The 22,103-nt window shown below is 34.2% G+C and overlaps 2 protein-coding genes across 2 annotated transcripts; both read right to left on the bottom strand.

The window, feature by feature from the left end:
- Positions 1-280: 280 nt before the first annotated feature.
- On the bottom strand, positions 281-21,856 carry LOC124542532 (protein Wnt-11-like). The gene is made up of 7 exons (XM_047120475.1): positions 21,556-21,856; positions 10,712-10,947; positions 5,046-5,256; positions 4,226-4,495; positions 3,890-4,055; positions 3,523-3,797; positions 281-3,326 (listed from the first exon to the last, which is right to left on the bottom strand). Exons 1-7 carry the CDS (start codon positions 21,627-21,629, stop codon positions 3,149-3,151), a joined length of 1,410 nt encoding a protein of 469 aa, XP_046976431.1. The 5' UTR covers positions 21,630-21,856; the 3' UTR covers positions 281-3,148.
- On the bottom strand, positions 11,359-12,434 carry LOC124542525. Its single transcript, XM_047120471.1, has one exon. The coding sequence runs from the start codon at positions 12,379-12,381 to the stop codon at positions 11,374-11,376; it is 1,008 nt and encodes a 335-aa protein (XP_046976427.1). The 5' UTR covers positions 12,382-12,434; the 3' UTR covers positions 11,359-11,373.
- Positions 21,857-22,103: the final 247 nt, after the last annotated feature.

Here is a 22,103-nt window from a genome sequence, read left to right on the forward strand (position 1 = left end):
GTTTTCTTTAATCCTGAAGGCATAGGGGTGCCCTTTCTTGCTGCTTTTACGTACTAGGCTATGAGGCGTTAATGCATTAAAAATAAACATTTAAAGCTAGCCAATTAAGCAAAGTATTAAAATAATAGTGGACCACTAATGCTTAGGTTTATAAGGAAATCAAAAACATGACAATTTTTATTTCACTTTTAAATAAAGTGTTTTTATTAAAATAAATTGTGTAATGCAATATTTATTTTAAATTCAAAATCAATCAAATTATGATTGACGATAACGTAAACAAAGATGCCATAACATTTACTTTGTTAGAAAGATTTATTAATACCTTAACTATATAACTATATCAGGACGGCAAATATGCTTAGGCAATAGTCACTGGGAGTGCTCGAAGTTTTAAGTTAAAACTTTTCTTTAAGGTATCAATGTGCCTCCAATGTATACCTTTGGAGGCACATTACTTCGTGCTTGTACATCTTCGTAAAGTGTCACATGTTCAGATCAGAACACAGCAGTACAAAATGATGTTAATAGGTAATATCATGTGAAAGCCTGGAGAGATTTATAAGCTAAAGTGCAACCAATATAAGGCCGTCGCTTGAGTTTTTGAAAAAGACAAGATTACTGATTTGTTTTTATTCGCTTTTCCACTAACAGTTCGCAGTTTGGAAGTTGGCAGTGATTACACTCGCCTGCTTTAGTAAGTAGTTATACTGTGGGTTTTAGGTTTTAGGTTATCATTGATTTTAATCAACTGTTATAATTAATAAAGTTTACTTTAATACCATCAGACTATAAGGGTACTGTTATATTTATGCTGAACGTTATGCACTATTATACATATGTCTTGCGCAGTTGACTAGTCTCCCTTGAGAATCGCCACCGTGACTGAAATCGGTCAGTAGGACGTTACGTGTATAAATGTACGTTGTTGGGTTGAATAAAACACTCGAAAAGGTTTAAGTACAGATTTATTTACAATATTAAACGACGATATCATTAGAATTTGTTATAACATCCTACCGTAGTCACCTACATGAAGCACAAAATATTCCTACGTGTTCTAAACATTTACTCATTACTGCTAACCCTACTTTGTTTACATACATTTAGTAACTCTTGGTTGAAATCATTTAAAATCCTTATATACATTTTAAGTGATAATTTAAATAATATTTTACGTAAAGCAATATCTATATCACCTACACACACTTATTGTCATAATAATAAAAAAGGTTCTCTAAACGAGTGTTTTCATGATTATCATGTATATTAAGAAAAATTAAATAACTAATATATATGCCTTTTATCGTTATTGTTTATTTCTTAATTCAGTATATGTCTTATATTCTTATATCAATAAAATTTGGACAAAATATTGAAATCAGTCTATTAATTCATCTTTATTTCGATTTTGATTTAGAATTATTATATCAATAAAAATATGATTCGTTTTGAATGCGAAAACAATTAACGAATCAAAAGAACAAAATACGTACCTACGTATAAATCGAATTATGTAGCTTGATTAAAATTTGTGTAAATTACCAACATTGATTATTTATACGAATGTTTAAATAAAATCTGGCTCATTCTAGGTCACAATCTTGTTCACACCGACAGCTACAATAAAGCTGTGCTCTGTTTTTTAACTTGAAAAAATAATTATTATTACATATTACATTACATACATATTACAATTATAAATAATGATTGTGATTTATATGTGTATGGCAAATCGCCTCAGTAAGATAGTAACAAAAAAACATTAATTTAAATGCATTCTTTATTGAGAAATCATATAGAAAATGGTTAGACTCATTCATCAGCTAAGTATCTTATTATTATATACTAGTAATACGAGGTTTGAAGAATTAAATAATACCGATCTGTAACGGTATCTAAGTTTTTGACTAGTCAAAATTGTACGTGTAAATGTAACTTCTTTGGTATGTAATAAATAAAATTGAAAAAATATGATTATAAACTATTTATGAAATAAATCGTCATCGCTATAAAAAAAAGTTACTACTAAGTTTTCAGTATATTTAAAATAAATAAATAAAATAGTAAGACTAAAATTACAAAACTCTATTTTTTATTATTTACCTTATTTAAAATACGTAAATATATAGACAATTGGTTTTTACGGTAATAATCTACTGGTACCTACATCTGGATCATACCTGGATCATATTACTTACTCTTAATTAAGCAAAAGTCAGAGTATGAAGTATAGATTGCGAATAGGTTATAACTAGGATGTTTATTATGAACATCTCTGTTTTTTAATTTAACAATATTCACCAATATTTAACCAGATTGGTTTACGTTTTTGGTTACTGCTCCACTTCGGGTTTTTGCTTGATTTTATATAGAATTATTTAAACTGAATCAGTAGTTATTTTGATTAGAGCTTTCATAAACTTTGTAATAGATAAATATGTTAAGATAACGTTCAAGTGAAATGAATAGACTAATATTGTCCTTTAAAGTATGTAATTTAAATGAATATTTTCGAAGATACTACAGTTATTAAATGCCAGGGACATAGCGGTTTGTATTGAACGTTGTAAGACTTTTCGTAGTATATTTAGTATCAGAATTGTACCCGTGCGAAGCCGGGGCGGATCGCTATTGTAAATAATAAATACTACTGGATTGAAGAAAATTCGTAAAAGTTTGTTCTATTCGTTGATTTAACATAATCCTAAAACTCTCATAAAGTCGCAATATCATTTCATAATGAATTTGTTTGAATATTTTGCGTAAAATTACATAATTACTATATGATTATGTAACAATAAAGAATTCTCAATGACGTAACTGACAACTAATATAGGTACACACAGATTGTAAATGATAATAATCATAAAATGATCTACATGTTGCAGCCGCACTAGATGTGACAGTTGGAGACCTACATATAATTATTACATATTTTGACGATGTATCGCGAAAAATTTAGATATGACTGTCGTTGATCGTCGAATATTAGTCTAAACATACCTAATTAAGAGGTACATTAGTGTCAAGCGATAACACATACTCAGATAAACAACGAATTCAACTTAATAATTGTAGTACAAGGCAAGCACGAAAAGAGAGTTTGGCAGTGCTGAGCAGAGGGAGGGAGGGAGTTCGGAGGAGTTCAGTTGCAGTAGTGCTCCTCGGTGGTGACGCGGCACAGCTGGCAGTCGACGCGGCAGCACCAGTGGTAGCGGCAGCGGCAGCGCTCCAGGCGCGCCGAGCGCAGCGCGCGCCGCCCGCGCCCGCAGCACAGCCGCGCGCACCCGCCCGCGCCCGCGCCCGCGCTCGCGTTGCACTTGCTGCGCCGCCGCGGGGACATTGTCTCGTTTCAATCGAGTGTCTCGATACAAGTTTTTAGTGTTGAACTTCGAAATCGATGTCCCTAGCTTTGAATTTCAACACTAAAATCTTCTTTTTACAATTAATTTTTACAAGTACATGCTAACCTTGCTAATATTTAAATCAAGTTACGTATCGCCGATGTAGACATCTTACCGTCCGTGCGTGCCGAGCGAGCCGGCGGCGGCGTCGGGCTCGCAGTAGTCGGGGCTGGGCGTGACGTAGCGCAGGCGGGCGCGCGCGCGGCGCAGCGGGCGGTGCGGGCGGCGCGGCGCGGGGTGCGCGGGCAGCGCCGCGGCGCGCGCCGCCTCGCGGGCCAGCGCGCCGCCCGCCCGCGCCAGCGCCCCCAGCGCGCGCCAGCACGTGCGCACGGAGCACGAGCCCGACACGCCGTGGCAGGTGCACTTCGTCCGCATGCCCTGCGACACGGCCTGGTGGGACGCGAGAGGAATATTTTTTAAATATTAACATGAACATGATTTTTCATTCGATACTCAATGTTACTGATGAAATTTCTGAGTACCTTTCTTCCGAAACGGTTGTTGATGAGGTTTGCGGAGGCGATGAGCGGTCGCAGGTGCTGAAGGCGCGTGTGGAGATCTACTTGCGGGTCGAAGCGGGGGTCATCTGCCGCCATGCGGTATTCGATATTTCGATGTTGGTATTCTTTATCATCGTCGTAATCGTATCTGAGAGAATGACGCTAAATTAGATATCGTTCTACTATAGTATAAACGTAGATCAAAACGTACCTAGACAAAACACACTGCGTATAATCTTCCTATCGTATCCCCACTTTTTGTATATATTTGATACATTACAGATTATTGAAGCAATATTTAATTATAATAACTTATACCTAGATCTGAATCTTTTTCTAGTAGGCCGACCTCGTCGGGGAGAGCGAGGCAAACGTTTACGTCCCCGTCGCCCCTTCTTTCTCGGAGCCGTGCTCGTATTCGCAGGAGCAGGCTGGTCGTCCACGAGGATCACAACGGGAGGAGCTGTGGTCGGTTCCGAAGTAGTAGTTACTCTTTCAGTAGTCGTTGTTTCGAATTCCATAATTTCATCTTCTAATCTTCCGTCTCGCACATCTATTTCGTGGGCGTCCAGAAACTGTTTGGCAAATCTGACAAAAGAGAGATTTATAAATGAAATATTAATATGATTTTTAGCATCTGCGTTATCCAAATTTTGAGCTTTAATTCCATAATGACTTATATAAAGTACATTCATATCTGACTCTATTTCAAGCCATTGTCACAAAGTCAACGCACTCGCATAATAATATATTATGGACTATAAATAAATGCCTGAACTTATCTCTAAGAAGTTATACTTTAAAAAAAGCTTCATGACTAGCAACTTCATTTTTATTTGCTAAACCACACGATTAATGTAAGTTATTACATGCATTTAGTTTAAAATAAATTCTACAGAACTGGTGACAAATTTTACGATAAGTTAGTAATCTAACTTTTGTGGTAGGATCAAATACAAATAGTACATTTCATTTTTATCTTTTTTTTTATGTTTTATGAACATGGTAACTTTTAGTTTTAAAATAGATCGCATTTACTCGAATTTAGATGTTTTCACGAGCCTCAAAAAATATTGACGTCAGTAAAGTAAGTTACTCATCTTTTTTAACTTCTTCGACTTATAAAATTCAGTGTTACCTTTCAGACCATTGAAAGTTATCTCCACAACCTCCCCACTTGAAGCGCGCGTGCGGTTCGGGGGGCACGGCTTGGCGCGGAGGCCGAGGCGGTGCTCGGGGCGGAGCGGCGCACGAGCACGCCGCTAACGCACCCGCTGCGCACGCCCGCGCCACCGTCCACGCAAGAGCAGCCGCTGACATCGCGTACACGTAAGCTTGCTCGCGAGTACCTTATATTACCCATAAATACAAAATGTATTATTATCCCTATTAAGTTATTAGTCTAGTTTAAAATCACTCTGTAGGTATTTATTTTTAGTAGTCTTCTATTGTATAGTATTGTGACGTACTTTCAAACTAATTAAAGACTATGAAATAGAGACTAATAAAAATCATAAGAATGTACTACATAGCAATATAATTTTCACCTGTTGGTGACTCCACTTATCAGATACTCCGTTATGTTCCGATTAGACGGATGAGTCAGTGTACAGGCGCAAAGGATATAATATTTTATGTCCCAAGTTAGATAGTTCACAGCGCATTGGCAATGTAAGGAATGTTTAATATTTCTTACAGAACTAATGTCTTTGGACTGTGGCTACTAGTTACTATCAGGTGGCTCAAAAAAGTTTCGTAACCATAAATATGTATGCATACTTCGTCCGAACAAACCGCTCAAACTGTGGCATTTGTATGAAATGCGAGGAATAAACGTGAGGGCACGAACAATAACAGACCCATCTTTTAGATCAGAAAATGGACTAAATTTGTCAGCAGCTCACAGAAAAACTCGTTTAAGATTTGCGCGCGCATATCTTAATTGGAATGAACCTACAGGATATAATTAAATTGAATTAAATTGTGCAAACAGTCGCATAAAAGTCTATCATCGACATGAAGAGAGATATGCTGAGTTGCATTGATCATTTTCCTTTGGAGGTGGTTCGTATGCTGTGGTTGTGTGATCGGGCGAACGGAATTTGTGTTCATCGACATAGTTTGTCAATTCGGTAGAAGAGATGTTTTGATTACAACTTAGGTTTTAGAAACTCACGTGATACCTTACACCGAATTAATAATATTAAATATTATTGTAATGTAAGATAAATTTATTCAACATACAATAATTACTCCGAAGTCATGGCATAGACCTACTCTACTCATCCAGAGCCTTATGACTTACTATCAAATATGATTATATATGTGTACGTACCAAATAAAACTAATCGAAGACAACGAAATGCCGACTATTGATTTATTCCTAAGAACAACATTGATTAAAACTATTTTTATAAACAATCTATAAATACTTATATCCAAACATCAACATTAAATGAAAATGTCATGCATTAGTTATATATTTCAACGAAGCACAGAATTAGAAATATGACTTGTGACAGGAGTACTAGAGAATCAACATTCCCCGTGATCAATAGAGCAATCAAAGACTGTAAGTAGGAAATTACTTGCTAAGCTTGTCCATGCTGCGTGCAATCTAATAATCATCGTTAATTTAAATCTGGGTCACTATAAATGTATGTAATAAACGTCGACTTTATCTTGTGATTACTCAAGGTAAGGCGCATTTCATACGTCACTTATATGTTAAAATAATATAAGTAGGAGTATTCTGGCAAATTAATTATTTACTCTTTGATAGATCGAACTAGTGATTGCGGTAACAATCGACTCGATTTTTGATGTGTCGATTACGTGTATCATCAACAGTCTGTAAATTTTTCAATGCTGGCCTAACTCTTAAGGCCTCGTCTTCCTTTGAGGAGAATGTTTGGAGTATATTCCACCTCGCTGCTCTAATGTGGGCTGGTTGATTGTAGAATTTCGTTGTAATTAGTCACATGCAGGTTTCCTCGCGATATTTTCCTTTACCGCTGAGTACGAGATGAATTACAAACACAAATTAAGCACATAAATTTTTATGCGGTCAATCAGCGGTGTTTGCCTGATTTTTGAACCCGTAATCATCGGTTAAGATGAACGCGTTCTAACCTCTGAGGCATCTCTGGTTACATGTATAGCGAATATCAATCAAATAATATCCTAAAATAACGATAAATCTGTTTGTCCTATAAATTATGTATAAATATATAACATAAATGTACTAAGTATCAAAACACTATTGCAATAAATGTAAGTATTTATTCGGTTGTTCAATTTGCAATGTTCATAAACTACAATTTAAAACCATTGGCAATTATTTTGAAAATAACTCAAAATTCGACGGTAGCTTTGAATGTTTTTCTCATACATGTTAATTTCATATTTGAGTAATTACTGAGTTAATATTTCTTATAACGCCAAGGTGTAAGCGGAGGTGACAACCTAATATCAACTTCTAATCCGCCCGCCTACCTAGAGTATAAAATGTATAATTACTAATAATCGTATAGTATAGAATGTTGTTTCTAAAGCGTTTAGTTTTTTAAGTAATTGATAACTTAGTAGTGCATTTAAGGATGTGATTCTATGAGTAATGTTAATTAGAAGCAATTTTGTAATATAATCTTGATAGCGCCCGCACATTCATAGTAGACAATGGCGGCGGACGTGCTTATCGGTACAGATCGCTAGATAGCGCGTCAGTGCACATCACTGTTATCGCTGAATCCCCTGGACCTCTCCCGCCCAGTACGTTTGATTCATGCGTGTAATTAAATCTTTTGTCCGTTCCACTGTACCGTAACCCTAAGCCGATATCGTAGTAAGCCTCATCGATCCTTTTTCATTTACCGAACCTAAGATAACTTACAACTAATCCCGATATGGGTAGAGATTTCCCAAGTGATGTATCTCTTTCATTTTTAGGTACTAGACTAAGATAGAAGCTAGAAGCGTCTTTTATATCAGAGTCCAATAAGAATATTGAATAACGATTAAATAAATTCACATTGAATAAATATTTGTGTTTAGTGTTGTGACTTTGAAGACTGCTTTATTCTTTGTAATTTGCTATATATTTTTTTGTTTGTCGCTTTTAATTTAATCTTCGAAGATAACGTGCATTTAGCGAAACCTATATGTTTATTGAATGTATTTTATAACAGATTATTTACGCCTTCTTCCGTTTTGTTAAATATGAACTAGTCCGATGCAAAAGTTATATTTACAAAAAGCTTGCGTAGCCGATCTATGAATTCATAGAGAACTCGGTGTAGGTACCACCTACAGCAATTACATAAAAGCTTAAATTTAAGTTCAGACGTCCACAGAGCACACTGCAACGAAAAGAGTCATCTTGTTTATACTCGCTTTCAATATCAATAAGGTGCAGTGAAACGCCCGACTTTTATATGGGAGAAATAAATAATCTTCCCAACTCTCAAATTTGCTATTTGTACGACATTTCCTTCAGATATACTCATAAAATGAGACATTATTGTAGGCGGACATTTAGATGGCTAGCGGCAGTCTGGTTGCACAATGTCATATATATAATCATATCTATTGTACTTTCAAATTCTCACGCAAACAAATTTTAAAATTTGGCAAAATGAAATATTTTTATTTTATTTTTCTTTAAAGTGTACAGAAGTAACCGTTTGAACAATAACTCAAATCACCTCATCTCCTACCTATGTGTATGTTAGAATAGGTACAATATATGTATTAGTTTTAGAACATGCTAAAAGACCATCGTCGTGAAAATATCGTGAATATATGGAAGCTTGTGATATTATGATTAAATAATGTAATTTTTGTATATAATGAGAATTACCTACTTTTGTTTTAAGTATATTTAAATAGGTACACCAAAAGGCATTTCCAATATACTCCGTATTCTTAATATCAAGTCACGTAATTCAAAAGTTCTTAGCAATCGTTTTTTACGTTTTTGTTTCGATGTTTTGATTGCGAATTTATTAAGTAGCTTTCGTGCTGGTCTTTCTGATGCATTGCATTATAACTTCCAAATTGCACAATTTGCTTATTTTCGTGAAATGTTATAATTCATTAATAAGTTGCTGAAATTTATATTTATCCCATATGACTATCATATTTCATAATATATCCAGGATCCGTTATATTGACTTTATAAATAATTCATTGTTTAAATATAGTTTGAAAAGGTAATATCATAATTTTTGTCAAGGATAAACTTTAGAATTTAATATTAAGAAATTGGGTAATTATTTTACTTTACGTTTAGAAACTGTTTATTTTGCAAAAGTTTTAATTAAATGTATCAAACGACAAGAGCTCTAAAGATTTGAAACAGTTTTGTTTGTGAGCGACAACGTTATCTGTCAATTAATTTTCCAAAGTGGCTAGACGTCCTCAGTCGCTAGTGGCGACCAACTAATGTTACGTTATACGTATTCCGTACGTAGTATATACGAGTACGTAGGCGAACGTGAGGCGAACATCCGGTGCAATCGCTGCCAACGACACGAAGTCGTAGAACATGCTGAAAGTAGAAAAACATCGTCCATTGTTTCCCATTCCTAAGTTTCATTTTGTTAGTTTGAACAAAAAAAGAAACTTGTTTTTGTCTAAAAACAATTCTTTATAAGTTTCGTATTCATATATTTTATAAACAATAAAACGCTGAAATAAAGGATCATTGTTGATATATCAATTAATATGTTAGTCAATCATCACAAAGTAGGTTATTGTTTGTGTGTATATCACTTTCCTGTTGCCACGCAATGTGTAATGTAATTTTAAAAAAAAGATCAATAGAAGGACACGGAAGCGATATTATTTATAGCGAATATTCGTCAAAGTACGTAAGTTGGTGAACTATCTTAGCTACGCCAAATTTGGCCTTAATATCGTATAAATAAGAGTTTGGAAAACTTGAATGCTTTTCGCGTGCTGTTCGCAAAAGCGTAGTAGACAAGTAACTTTATTGGCGAGTGTACGCAGCAGTGATGTCACGATATATTTTATTGTAGTACGGAGACAGTGAGCAAGGTTTCGTGCCAGGATAATATCAGGTAATGATCACGTGATATTTTCAACAATGATGTTTATAAGCTGACACGATTTAGTAACTAGTTTGTTTTGTTTCATCGTATTTAACATTTTTGAGTAAGAAAAGTTTACAGATCGATATTAACATTATTATTATACATTTACATGAAGAATAAAAGTGTAAAGCAAAATCATAGAACAGTATATTGAATTAAACCGAACCGAGAGTAGGTGAATATCTACTAAATATATGCAAAACAATGGGATTGCTCAAAAATTAATTGTCCGAAAAGTGATAAATAAATGTGAACGTTTCGTATAAATACAGAGCTCTGAGTGCGGAACGAGGCAACGGCTGAAAAGAAAGGGCGCTGTCGTTACGCTGGCCGCTCCCGCACAATACCACGCCGCTGATTTAAAAGACTCGGCAAACTTGCCTTCTCTTATCTCTCATTATTGTCGGAAGTTCTTTTAGTACTCCTAGACAGAACGGAATCCGTTCGTACACTGGACTTTTAAAGAAACTTAAATGAAATGGAATTGATAAAGATTAAATGAAAGGACATTGAACCAACTAGTTTGAATATGAGATTGTCTATACCTATCATACATTGGGAAAGTAGTGTTGTAACGAATAACAGAATTTGAGTACAAGTACTTTTTCTCCTATATCATTAACGATATGTATGTTGGAGTTGTAAAAAGGGTAATTATTAAATGGAAGCGATAAATCAATGTTGAACTCACCTGTAAGTAAATCGGGCGTATATCTTGGAGCGAGTTCAATGGATGAACAATTCCATCGCTCACCGGCGTGTGCGGCGAGGCAAGCAGCACGGGCGAGCCGAGCCGCGGCCGCTACGTGCGGCATGGCTGCTGGCTGACGCCGACACACCCGGGTCTGACCGCTCCACAGGGCTCCGTTACGCCGCGCTTCCAAGCAATCGTTTTCCGTCCAGTTGCCTTCGCTTTCATGAAGCGCCCTAGAATTTATTTTAAAATGTCTCAATGTTCTCTTTTGTCATAGACACATGATTAAAAAATGATCAAATTGACGTGTTTTAATTTGACTTTTTTGTAATTAATGGGGTTGAAGCAAGTTTGTTTGAAAAAATGTAAGGGCGGCACTGTAATCATTAGTTCTAGTATATTTTAATAAAAATACAATTTGTGGTAAAAATAATAATGAAGGTTATTAAATTGATATGATGAATGAATTGATATTGCAAAGTTAGCGTGTAATTACAAATAAATATGCACAATGTCCATTAAAATTATTTATTTATTCCTAAATTTTACAATAATGAAATGGTAAATTAATTTAAAATCAGCTATATTTGGTTAATTTCAATTTCCTATAAGTTATTAAGCGGAAAACTACGACTATTCCACAGGTAATATATAAAATATTATTTGCATCGCTTATTTTCATCTTCTTTTTTTGAACTTTGCTGATCATCCGGGCGACGAGCGGACTCTGGCTGAGATCCGCGTTGAAATGCTTCACACATTTCGTACAAGTAATTAGGCAGGAAGTCGTTTGCTTCACCTTCTCTACGACGGAGCAAGCTGTATGCCTCCCTCAATGTAGGTTTTGGTGTCAGACGTAATTCTAGTTCCACAGCAGAAGGAAAATGTGCTGCTAAAGAATATATTATTTCCAAATCAGAGGGAGGGGGACTTAAATGTTTGTAATTTGATACTTTATACAAGAAATATTCTGACATGCTCATACGTGATTTTTTCTCGTCATATTTTCCTAATTTCATATCGTAAAGAATAGATTTCTGTCTTTCCGAACCCCAAAACTCTTGTTCGAAGGCCTCAAAAAAATCATCCACATCTTTAAATTCACTTTTGAAACATCGTGCCCACATTAGCGGAAGTCCATCAAGGCACGATATTAGAAAAGGAAGCTGCTTTTCTGTCGTTATGTTTAATTCAGATATATAATACTTTACACTTTCCAAAAAATCCATCGGGTGAGTATGTCCACTGTCATCAAAGTGAGGTCTTTTGTTCAAAGACGCTATGATCCAGTCATTTATATTTTCCATTGAGACTTGTGCTGTGCACTTATGTTCATTTTCGTTTTTTTCATCGTCGATTTCTACAATTTTGGGACGAGTTGATGATATCTTATGGTCGGATTTTCCTAAATTTGGAAGAGACATGTGACTTCGTAATCTAGAAGAAGGCATGTCTTGACATATGTTCTCTTGACTTTGTGAAAACCTTACTCCGAATCCCAATGTGGTCGGCTTATATATAGAGCTTCCGTATAGCGCTGAATCTACACTTTTTTTACGTTCCTTTTCTATTTTTTCTTTACAGACTGATGTCGATATTTTGTCTACCATCTCTGACAAACTTGAAACTGAAGTTCTTATCTGCCGTAAATCAACAAATAAACTCATAATACAAGTTTGTAGACATCAATCAAAGTATTCTACGAGCACATATCAATCGTTTATCCTTTCTGCAACAAAAATAGCACTCATTAATTTTAAAAACAATTTCATAGAAAGTATTTAATTTGAGTAAAAACATACTTCTTACAACTACTCTACTTCGAATAAACATAATAATTGTATTAGTTTAAATTTAAAAAAAGCCTCAAAAGACTGTTTTTGAAGTTACATACATTGAGTAGGAACTATGAGCCGAAGGAATAAAGTGAAGCAACAACTTCGCTATTGCGTGCGTAGCGAGCTCGTAGAGTTCTGAGTCAAGAGAGCTTACGTGCGGCTGCGGCAGACGGGCAAATGGTACTACCTACCTTCGCCCTCCGTTTTGTGAGGGATGCCATGGTTGTACTCGTGACTTTTTATAAACGATTGTTTTACAATAACTGGGTTATCGTCGACTGTATATTATGTTTCGTTGACGTCGAGCTTGCCAAGGACGCGCACTACCGCTGCCTTCGTACAACGAGGGCTACGCATTAAGTGTAGGTATTATTTATTTACTGAAATTGACTTCATTATTAAATTAATTCAGTCGTAATATTTAAAAGGTATTAAATACGCATTATATCACCATAGATATTTGTCCATCGTCTTTAAAATATGTTATTACACATTAAATTATTATATTTGACAAAATGAGCATTTTTACTTACTTTAATATTATATATATATATAATTTTTTTTTGTTTATAATGATTTTTTAAGATAATATAATATAATATACGATAAGAATAATAAAACAAGTTTCACATATAAATCTTAAAAAAAACATCATAGTTAATACTATAAAATTCATAAAAAAGATAATGTTAACAATATAAAAAAAGCAGATTTAAAGTTATCGCAATTCACTTAAAAGTTCTACTATTATTAATTACCCTATTTCGCTTAGGAAACTGATATCCGGTTCGGAATGCCCGGGGGGATTTAGGGGAGAGCGCACGCGACGTCATGGGTGACGCGTGGTGGTGCGCGTCGGGTTACCTCACCGACTCTACATTTAGCTGCGACGTGAACACCGTGCACTGCAGCCGATGCATGTAAATCGACGTAAAAGCTATTAACTTTAGACATGAAATCAAATCGCAAAATTACCATAGCATCCGTAGCCGAGTCTCCATTATAGTTAGTTCATGTAGAATGCGATTGTTCGCCGGACCCAGCATCGTACATTATCGCATTCGTCACGCCGCGCACGTGCGAGCACAATCTAATAAAATAATTCCCGTATCGAATTTTACGCGTCTATCTCGATCTAGTAGACAAAAAGCATCGCAACGGCCAAAAGGGTCCGCTTTGTCATAACTGGTTGCGGTGCACAAAAGAATATTGTGTTCTTTTTGACCAAGCTGCTTTGTATTACAATGTAGATATTTAAAAAATAGGTTACAGTTTTTTTTTACAATCTGCAACTAAAAGCTTCGTGAATACAAATTGATAAAAGATAGCTTTATTAAAGTAGACGAGGGCTTGCAATTTTTGGTCGGTAAATATACACAAATTTTTGCATCAAACTGTCGGGTAATAAAAACGCTGATTTAGCAGCTGTGCCGAAAATAGCTATCTAAAACCCTCGGATAGAAAAAACAGAGTACAGGCACACAAACAGCTGACGCTGCTGCAGCGGTGCGTTGCTGATTCAACTTTAATGATGATTAAATGCTGTATGATAGTCGCGGCGTTCGTGTACCGCGACTTGGGAAAGTCTGCCCAATAGAGGCAATAAAAAATACATTTGCCGCAACAAACGATTTTTAATAGTCTACTACTATTTACACTATTAGATAAATTAGAAAATCGTAAGTTAATAAGCAAATTACATTGCATATTGTTTAATTACTCGGTTTTTATGCATCTCCATATTCGTAATAAGACATATCTATATTTTTGACACACTTGGGTACACACTTTTTAATGTTTTAAAATATTTTTTTATGTATTTTTACTACAAAAATATTATAAACATAATAATTGTAAGTACCAAGTATTAATAATGTAATGCAGTCTAGGTGGCGCAGAAGATCTAACACGGCGTGTCTTTTTAAAGCGAAGAACACGACTTTAACACTTGATAACCATTGAGTTTGCGTGTGATTTATTTCTATTTATTATTAATCTCAGTGTAAAAGGTATGGGTACCTACCAACCAAAACACTGGAAACCCATACCTTACCAACCGATACACTGGAAATATCGTGAAGGCTTCATACATTATTTAATAGGAGAGGAGGTGCTTATTTAGTGGTGGATTTGTGATCTTACTCCTTAGTACGACAAACTCGTAATAGAAACATCATTTTTTAATTAAGGTTAATTAATCAATCAAATCAATTTTATTCAAGTAAATTTCACATAGAAGCGTTTTTGAATCGTTGATAAAATTAAACATAACCACCGTTTCGGAAAGCAGCCTCTAACGAGAAGAAACGGCAAGAAACTTGTGTAGTCGCTCTTTTCAAATAAACAGACCCAGTCTTATTTTTTAAAATATTTATAAAAGGATAGCCTCTTCACTTTTTTTTATTTTGTTTTTTAACTTCATAATTTTATTTTTTCATTTTCATATACAAGTACAAGTAAATAAGTTTTCATCATGTAAACTATTTATTTACTTAAGAGATCTGAATACAATCTGAAACTGATGATTCATTTCCGAGCCCCTATGTTCTCTTTACGGCCTTTCTTAGTAAGTTGACTAAGCAATTATTTATATTACCAAAAGAAATCTTAATTTGTTACAATCAGCGACAAGGGTCCACGGTCTGGCTCCCGCCATGTCACAGCAAGCTTCCATGCTTCATTAAACACAGGAACAATGATGTCTTAATTAGCAGCCATTGGTTACACACACTTACAGTACATTATGATATAATGACGGTTATTAATCGAGATCAACTACAATTTCAATTACATGGATGAGAATTTACATCACTAGCAGCTAACCAAGCTAAAATCCGTAGCAAATTTAATTATGCATATGATTCACGTGTACTGAATACCCTTACATTTGTAAATTACTTTATTAATAGTCCAGGATAATTAAATTTGTATGAATACAAGAACACTTTCAAAGTTAATTAAAAGAGCGATAGGTACGTAGAGCTCGAGAGTCTATCAAGATAAAAAGTTAAATTATTCGTAGCACGTGTAGGTACCCATTACCAATTTCAATGTGGGAAATGCCCATTGAGAACAAACCTGAAATAATTGAAATAAATGTATGGATTACTCAACAAATTGTTCAATACAACAGCGATTTGTCTAAGTCGTCGCGTTGAAGTTTACAATTGGTGTATTTTATTGTTACAAATGTGACACGTAGCTTAAATAATACGTAGGATTTTAGAAACCTTAGGAACAAATCACATTCATTTATTTTATAAATTGTTTAAAATAGGAGAAATAAATATAAAGATAAAACGCAAACCTTTTAATAATATTTGTATGTTTTACAAGAGTAAGCTACCTCCGGTGAAGGTTTGCAAAAGGGCACACAAAGGGTCGAGGGAGAGTCAACGTGCCTTATCTTTAAATTGAATTTTATTAGAGTTGTCAGCATTTTCTAAAAATGTTTTTGTCTAATTTAAAAATACTGGTTACGTTATACAAAGTAAAAATCATGTTTATTTGACAATTATAATTTTAAAAATCTAATCATAGAATGAATTAAAATATAAGAAAATCTGAAAAAGAAGTTACGTTTGTACTACAAAGTTCCGCAACGCACCGCAGCTTCAGTTTGAAGTTTGATGTATTTTAGTTTATCAGATTTCAGTGAAGCACTACAAAAAAAAGCGTCTCATAGTTATTAGCAAACTCTACATTATTTTTCATTACTAATAATGTATTAGCTACCGACATTTTTATTTTATTAACACAATTACTTGGTCACTGTAATCTACCCAAAAATGAGCATAGACGGAACCATATAAAATTATTCATAGATATGTTATTAATTAATTCAACTTAAATGTATATTTTTACGTCATAGTTATGAAGCAAGAAAGGGTGACATGATAATGTCCAAGTATGAAAAGGATTGGCTTGGTCAGACCAAATTGCATTTATTTTAGTTTATTTATAATCAATCAATCAGAATAAACTTTATTCAAGTGGGCTTTTACAAGCACTTTTGAATCGTCATTTAACAATTAAGTGAAGCTACCACCGGTTCAGAAAGTAGATTCTACCGAGAAGAACCGGCAAGAAACTCAGTAGTTACTCTTTTTCAACATTTAAAAAATAAAATCATAAAAGTTTATATATGTATGTAATGTAGGATACATTACATACATATATAATTGCCTGGAAGTCAACAGGTATTCATTCCAAGCTTTTTTATCATCTACAAAATCCTGTATCGAATAAAATGCCTTTTTTACCAATGTATTTTTATATACGATTTGAATTTACAAAACGGCAAAGTTAAAAATGTCTGCGGATAATACACTCACTTCTGAGATTCTTACATTAGTGCATAATTATTAATGATTTAATTAATAACATTTAATGTATAGTACATATATGTGGCGCCCTATAAAAATTCATGGGACTGAAATGGGGCTTATCATTTTTAAAGACTTCTTAAATATAAGGTTATCTATTCGTTACTTTTCATTTAATCCCATACAATTTTAGATATGTTTTGTCAAAACTGTTTATGAATTATTTGTTTATATGTATATTAAATGTTTAACTAAAACTAAATAAAAACAGTAACTACATGCTTCACGGGAATATTGCTTTATCGCGCAATAAATATATTTCAAGTATCAGTTCACACTTACATTCGCCTATCATTTCATCGTCAATTAACTAAATGAACGCTACATCAAAGTGGCCGTCGATACGGCCGAACGAAACATCGGTGAGTAAGATAAAAGCCGAGCAATACGCCTTGCCGCGAGGATGTCGGTAATTTATGAATTTGTCAGGACAAAGTGAACATCGTCGGCGGCGAAAATAAAGAGCACCGCAGTGTGGATAAATTTGTGTCAGATCAAATGAAGCGAGCCCGGGACGATTTGTTGCACTTTCTCTCCGTTATATCTTTTCTTATTAACAAAATAAAACAAAGTCGATTTTTAAACCAAAAAACAAGATGTATGAAATGAAGTGATTATTCGTTCAGATCAGCTCACGTGTCCTCAAGCATAATAATACCATTTTATTGGAGGCGATCGTACTTCAATCGATTTATGCACACATAAACATCGCAACTTAGGTCGTGGTATAGGTACCTAATTGTAAGTCACCCGGCACTTCGCAAAATTAACCCCTGGGAAGCCCTCGACGTTCACTAACTAAGCTCGTATATGAAGCTTATTCACCTTTTCGGCGCTGATTTGCATGGTATAATTTATTAATACAAAACTAACAAATCAAAAATAATATAATGTTTGTTTTTGAAAGTAAAAACTTCCTACCTACAAATCGAGCGTTCCAATATATTTTTACGCATTCTTGACATATTCCTTTGTTATAGAAAAATACAAAAGCTAAAGAATATTACTTCGGGTCCAGAGCAATAAAATAAATCGCTGAAGCAGATCGTATTTCACCTTCATCCGCAGGCATATCGCGGGTCGGTAAGAAACGAAAGTATGGAAAATTCAATAAAAATCAGGGTCGTAAAAACTAAGACGGTAGTCATATAAAAATACCTAAGAAAGCATTAAGAACCGTCCCCAAATAATAGGTCCCGCCAGATGCACGGGACGGCCGCTCAGAACAGTCACAGGCAGCTCGAGCGAGAGAAATTATTTTTTTTCGGTCTGCCACACACGGCCCTTGCTAACTAAGCGTAAAGTAAGATCGCAAGGATACTCATCGAGATTCTTCATGAATCATAAATCATTTCATTCAATAAGACACTCATTGTCATTTCATGAAATGCGAGCAAACTTTGTTTTACTAATTTTAAAAAGTATGTATTATTACATTTTTTAATGAATATCAATACAACAAAAAAAGACATTCCGCTTTTTAATATTTTTTATACCTTGTAAACGATGCACATAATATTTTTTTTAGTTATTGTATTTTAATTATATTACACCGTCCGAAATTAATTTAATTTTAAAGTAAGTTAACTTCACCGTGTTGTTTCAGGGATTCAATTAACTTAATGTGCTCATTGTTGAAGTGGGTTCGTTGGTAGAGATCGCTTGCATAGGTACCTATAGGTAGTGCCTAGTGGTAGAAGCTTTCAAATTAAATTAATGCAGATTACACGTAAACGTACTCAAAGAGGCTTGTTTCTACTAAGCTATCTTCTATATACAATTAATTTCTACATATGTTTTGTATTAAATAAAGAAAAAGGAATAGCACTTATATGTTAACGATTTTTTTAACAATTTTCCGTTATATATATATATTTGTACATATACCAGTCACTACCTGGGCCAATCCAATTACGGGTTGGAGTTAGCATGATCAAGTACACTTCTTCAATCCAATGTATGTTTTTCTGACTTTAAACTATAAAACTCATATTTTGAGGGGGTTTTTAGGAGAGCATGTAAATGTACAAGTCTCGGCCTGTCTTTGTTTCTGTGGCCGTATTTGCCCTTGTCTCATCTATCTGAGCGCAAATTCTCACCAAACATGGACATCAATTTTTATTGTTTTTATAAAAATTTTGGGTCATACATAAATATAAGCTGTTAATGCGTTTTAAAGTAACTTAGAATAAAGTTATATTAGGAGACCGAAATAGCAGACCCTTCACATTCTAAAGAGAATTTCAGTAGTGGGAACAAAAATACTGTTAATTAGTAGATACAATATCAATTTAATTTTCATAAAAATTAAATCAACTCACTTAAAATATTTGTTAGAAATAACAAGCTAACCAGTAAATAGTAGTAAATCAACTATGAGAATATCTTTGATACATTTGGTGCGCCAGGAGTTGTTGTGTAGCCGAACACTCGTTAAGGAACTCATCCTAAGCTAATTAAAAAATAAACAATACTGCAGACAAATCGTGATACATTAATATAATTGATAATTCAAATACATATAATATTTATATTATTTTCGTAACAAGAAATAAATTAAGGCATTATTTATTATTTTCCTAATAGAGATATGTAATTTTTTTTTCTTTTACACAATCATACAGATATTTTAGTAAAATAACTTTTATTTCAAATTTATTTGTTATTGATTATTACTCCCATTGGAGGACTGATCGCTTAGCGCAACGAGTGTATAACAGTTACGTTACCCAAAATCATAATATCTTGGAAATTTGCAACGTATAAATCTGAAAAAGTAAAATGTTTGACCGTCAGGCTAGTTTAAAATGAAACTGCAATATAAAATAAAGTTACATAACATACATCCGATAAGTATTATTGATCTAGATATAAATTAAGAACTACAAAAAGAAAAGTGGGACGAATCGTCGTAAATCTTTTTCAGCTTTTCCGTACTTCTACGTGACGGAATGTACCTACTGAATGAATTTTGTTTTCATTTCTTTGTCAAAATGTATTTTAAGAGTTTGAATTAAATGATCCAATAGCTTATTTAGAAAATGTCGTATAAAACTCAAGAAGCCTATTTCAAACGCTAATTGTTTTTTGTACTAGTACCATTATAGTGTAATATAGCATACATTTTTTGATATTTATCTCCTTTATAAATAAGAAAATCATGGTATTAGGAGCTGATGATCGCTGCAAGTCACATCGCAATTTTCACAAGAACCTTCTGTAATGGTAGAATAATTAGATGTGATTTCCAGAAATCGCAAACGACAATGCTCGCATTTCCAGCGATATTTCCGGGTGTAATTTCGGGGGCGAATAATTGCGGGTTGCAACGGAACAACGCCGCTCATTAGTGCAATGTTCAATTAGGGAGCTGTGGACGCAGGGGCGTCGGGTTACCTCGTTTCCTATGCGTACACCGACGATCGTTTAGTTTCTGATTGAGTGACTAACAGTGAACCTTATACGAGTAGGTATTGTATTATAAGCGCCTCACACGTTTCCTATTAAAATACTTGTTTTAATAGTGTACATCAGTTTTAAAATATAACCGATAATTAAGGCTTATTTAACATCGAAGCAGTATCGAATCATTTATCTTCAATAGTACTTGAAATCATTTCGATAAGGGACGATGCAGTACGTCAACGTATATCTTCCTATACAGTACATGCTTAAAAATGTCAAAATGTGAGTTTTGCTTTATAAACGAGCACAAGATGAATTTAGGTCACTTTGTATTTGGGTAAAGTCAAACATTTCTAGGGCAGTGAAAAGAAGCAAAGATTTTAGGGTATTTTTTCGCAATGTTTGGATGCAACTTCATCACTTTTTCAAATTAATTGTGTATCGACACATTTCTCAGTTAACTTAGGTACTCTTTCTTTGCTAAGTGCCCTATATCAGCAAACTATCTATCTATATCCAATGAATGCTTAATTAAAAAAAAATGTTTAATAAAAGAACAGAAAGTACGAAGTTGCAACTAAGATGGATTATGATTGATATACTTAGATGATGATTTATTTATATACGTGTAAGTACATCATTTATCTATAATAATTAAATTTAAACTTAAATATGTATTTAAGTTTTACATTGTTTGCATTGATTACAATCGCAAATCTTAATTGATTTAATATATTCTTTTCAGTAATCCATCTCTGTATGTACTTATAAATATTACGGCTAAGACTAAACACCTTCTTGGTCTTGCAACGTATTTTTTTTTTTAGTACTAAGTGACGAGTTTCGCGTTTCGCGTAAAAAATATTCGAAGCAGACAGATGCAAATAATTGTGTTTTACTCTCGATTGTAAGATATTGATTTTCAGGTGATTTTCAGGATTTCAGGTCATATTTCGACCATAAAACGAGTTCATTTAAATCTTATTTTTTATAGATATTTTTAAAAAATATGATTTTGCAAAGCATTCTTTTTTATGAACCCTCATAAATATTTCACTTATAAATAACATTTAAAAGACAACAAAAAAATAAACTTTCTAAATAAATGCTGTAGTATATATTTAATTTTGCAGGGATTTCAAATACATGAATAGAAGTATCAAAAGGTTTGATAAAAAATAATACAAAACGAAATTATACTAAAAATACTCACAGCCATCGAATCGCCTTTGTCGATTTTGGTAAAAACACAAAAAATAGAATAAAAATCACAATAAATAGGCGCATCACAACTAAAAAACTGACTTTACGGTTTAAATAAACGATCCATCTATATTAAGAACAAAATAAAACAAAAAAAAAGTAAATAGACGGCGCGAAATATTTGGCGGGAAAATTGGTCTGCGAGAGCCGAGCGGTAACGCAGCGTGTGCGTGGCTGAGTACGGCAGAGTTGTGACGCTGCGCTGTAAACTCCGCGAGAGGAGGATCACGGGCGCGGAGCACGCGTGCGAACGCCGCCGTCACGCCGATCGCGGCCAGTGGTCAGGCGGACTCCCGCCCGCCGCATTGGCCGGCACCAACCCCACATAGAGTCGCTGGCAACGCAGACGTGCCTAACAAATACACGGCATTTTCTACTTTACCCGTTTTAGTATGAATGAGTAAATATTTTTACTAACTTTACTAAGAATACATTGTATTGTGATTACAAAATTTGATCCTTAACTGTTTACGTCCTTATGATAATGATTTTTATTTT

This window comes from Vanessa cardui, chromosome 2 (assembly GCF_905220365.1).
Source record: "Vanessa cardui chromosome 2, ilVanCard2.1, whole genome shotgun sequence".
Taxonomy (NCBI): Eukaryota; Metazoa; Arthropoda; class Insecta; order Lepidoptera; family Nymphalidae; genus Vanessa; species Vanessa cardui.

Bases quoted from the DNA above. Each gene is read 5' to 3' on its own strand.
- LOC124542525 (XM_047120471.1), bottom strand. From the start codon at position 12,381: ATGAGTTTATTTGTTGATTTACGGCAGATAAGAACTTCAGTTTCAAGT.
- LOC124542532 (XM_047120475.1), bottom strand. From the start codon at position 21,629: ATGCGCCTATTTATTGTGATTTTTATTCTATTTTTTGTGTTTTTACCA. The intron at 10,948-21,555 runs GTGAGTATTTTT...AATAAATTCTAG, and splicing joins ACAAAGGCGATTCGATGGCT to GGCGCTTCATGAAAGCGAAG. The intron at 5,257-10,711 runs GTGAGTTCAACA...GGGTAATATAAG, and splicing joins TACGCCCGATTTACTTACAG to GTACTCGCGAGCAAGCTTAC.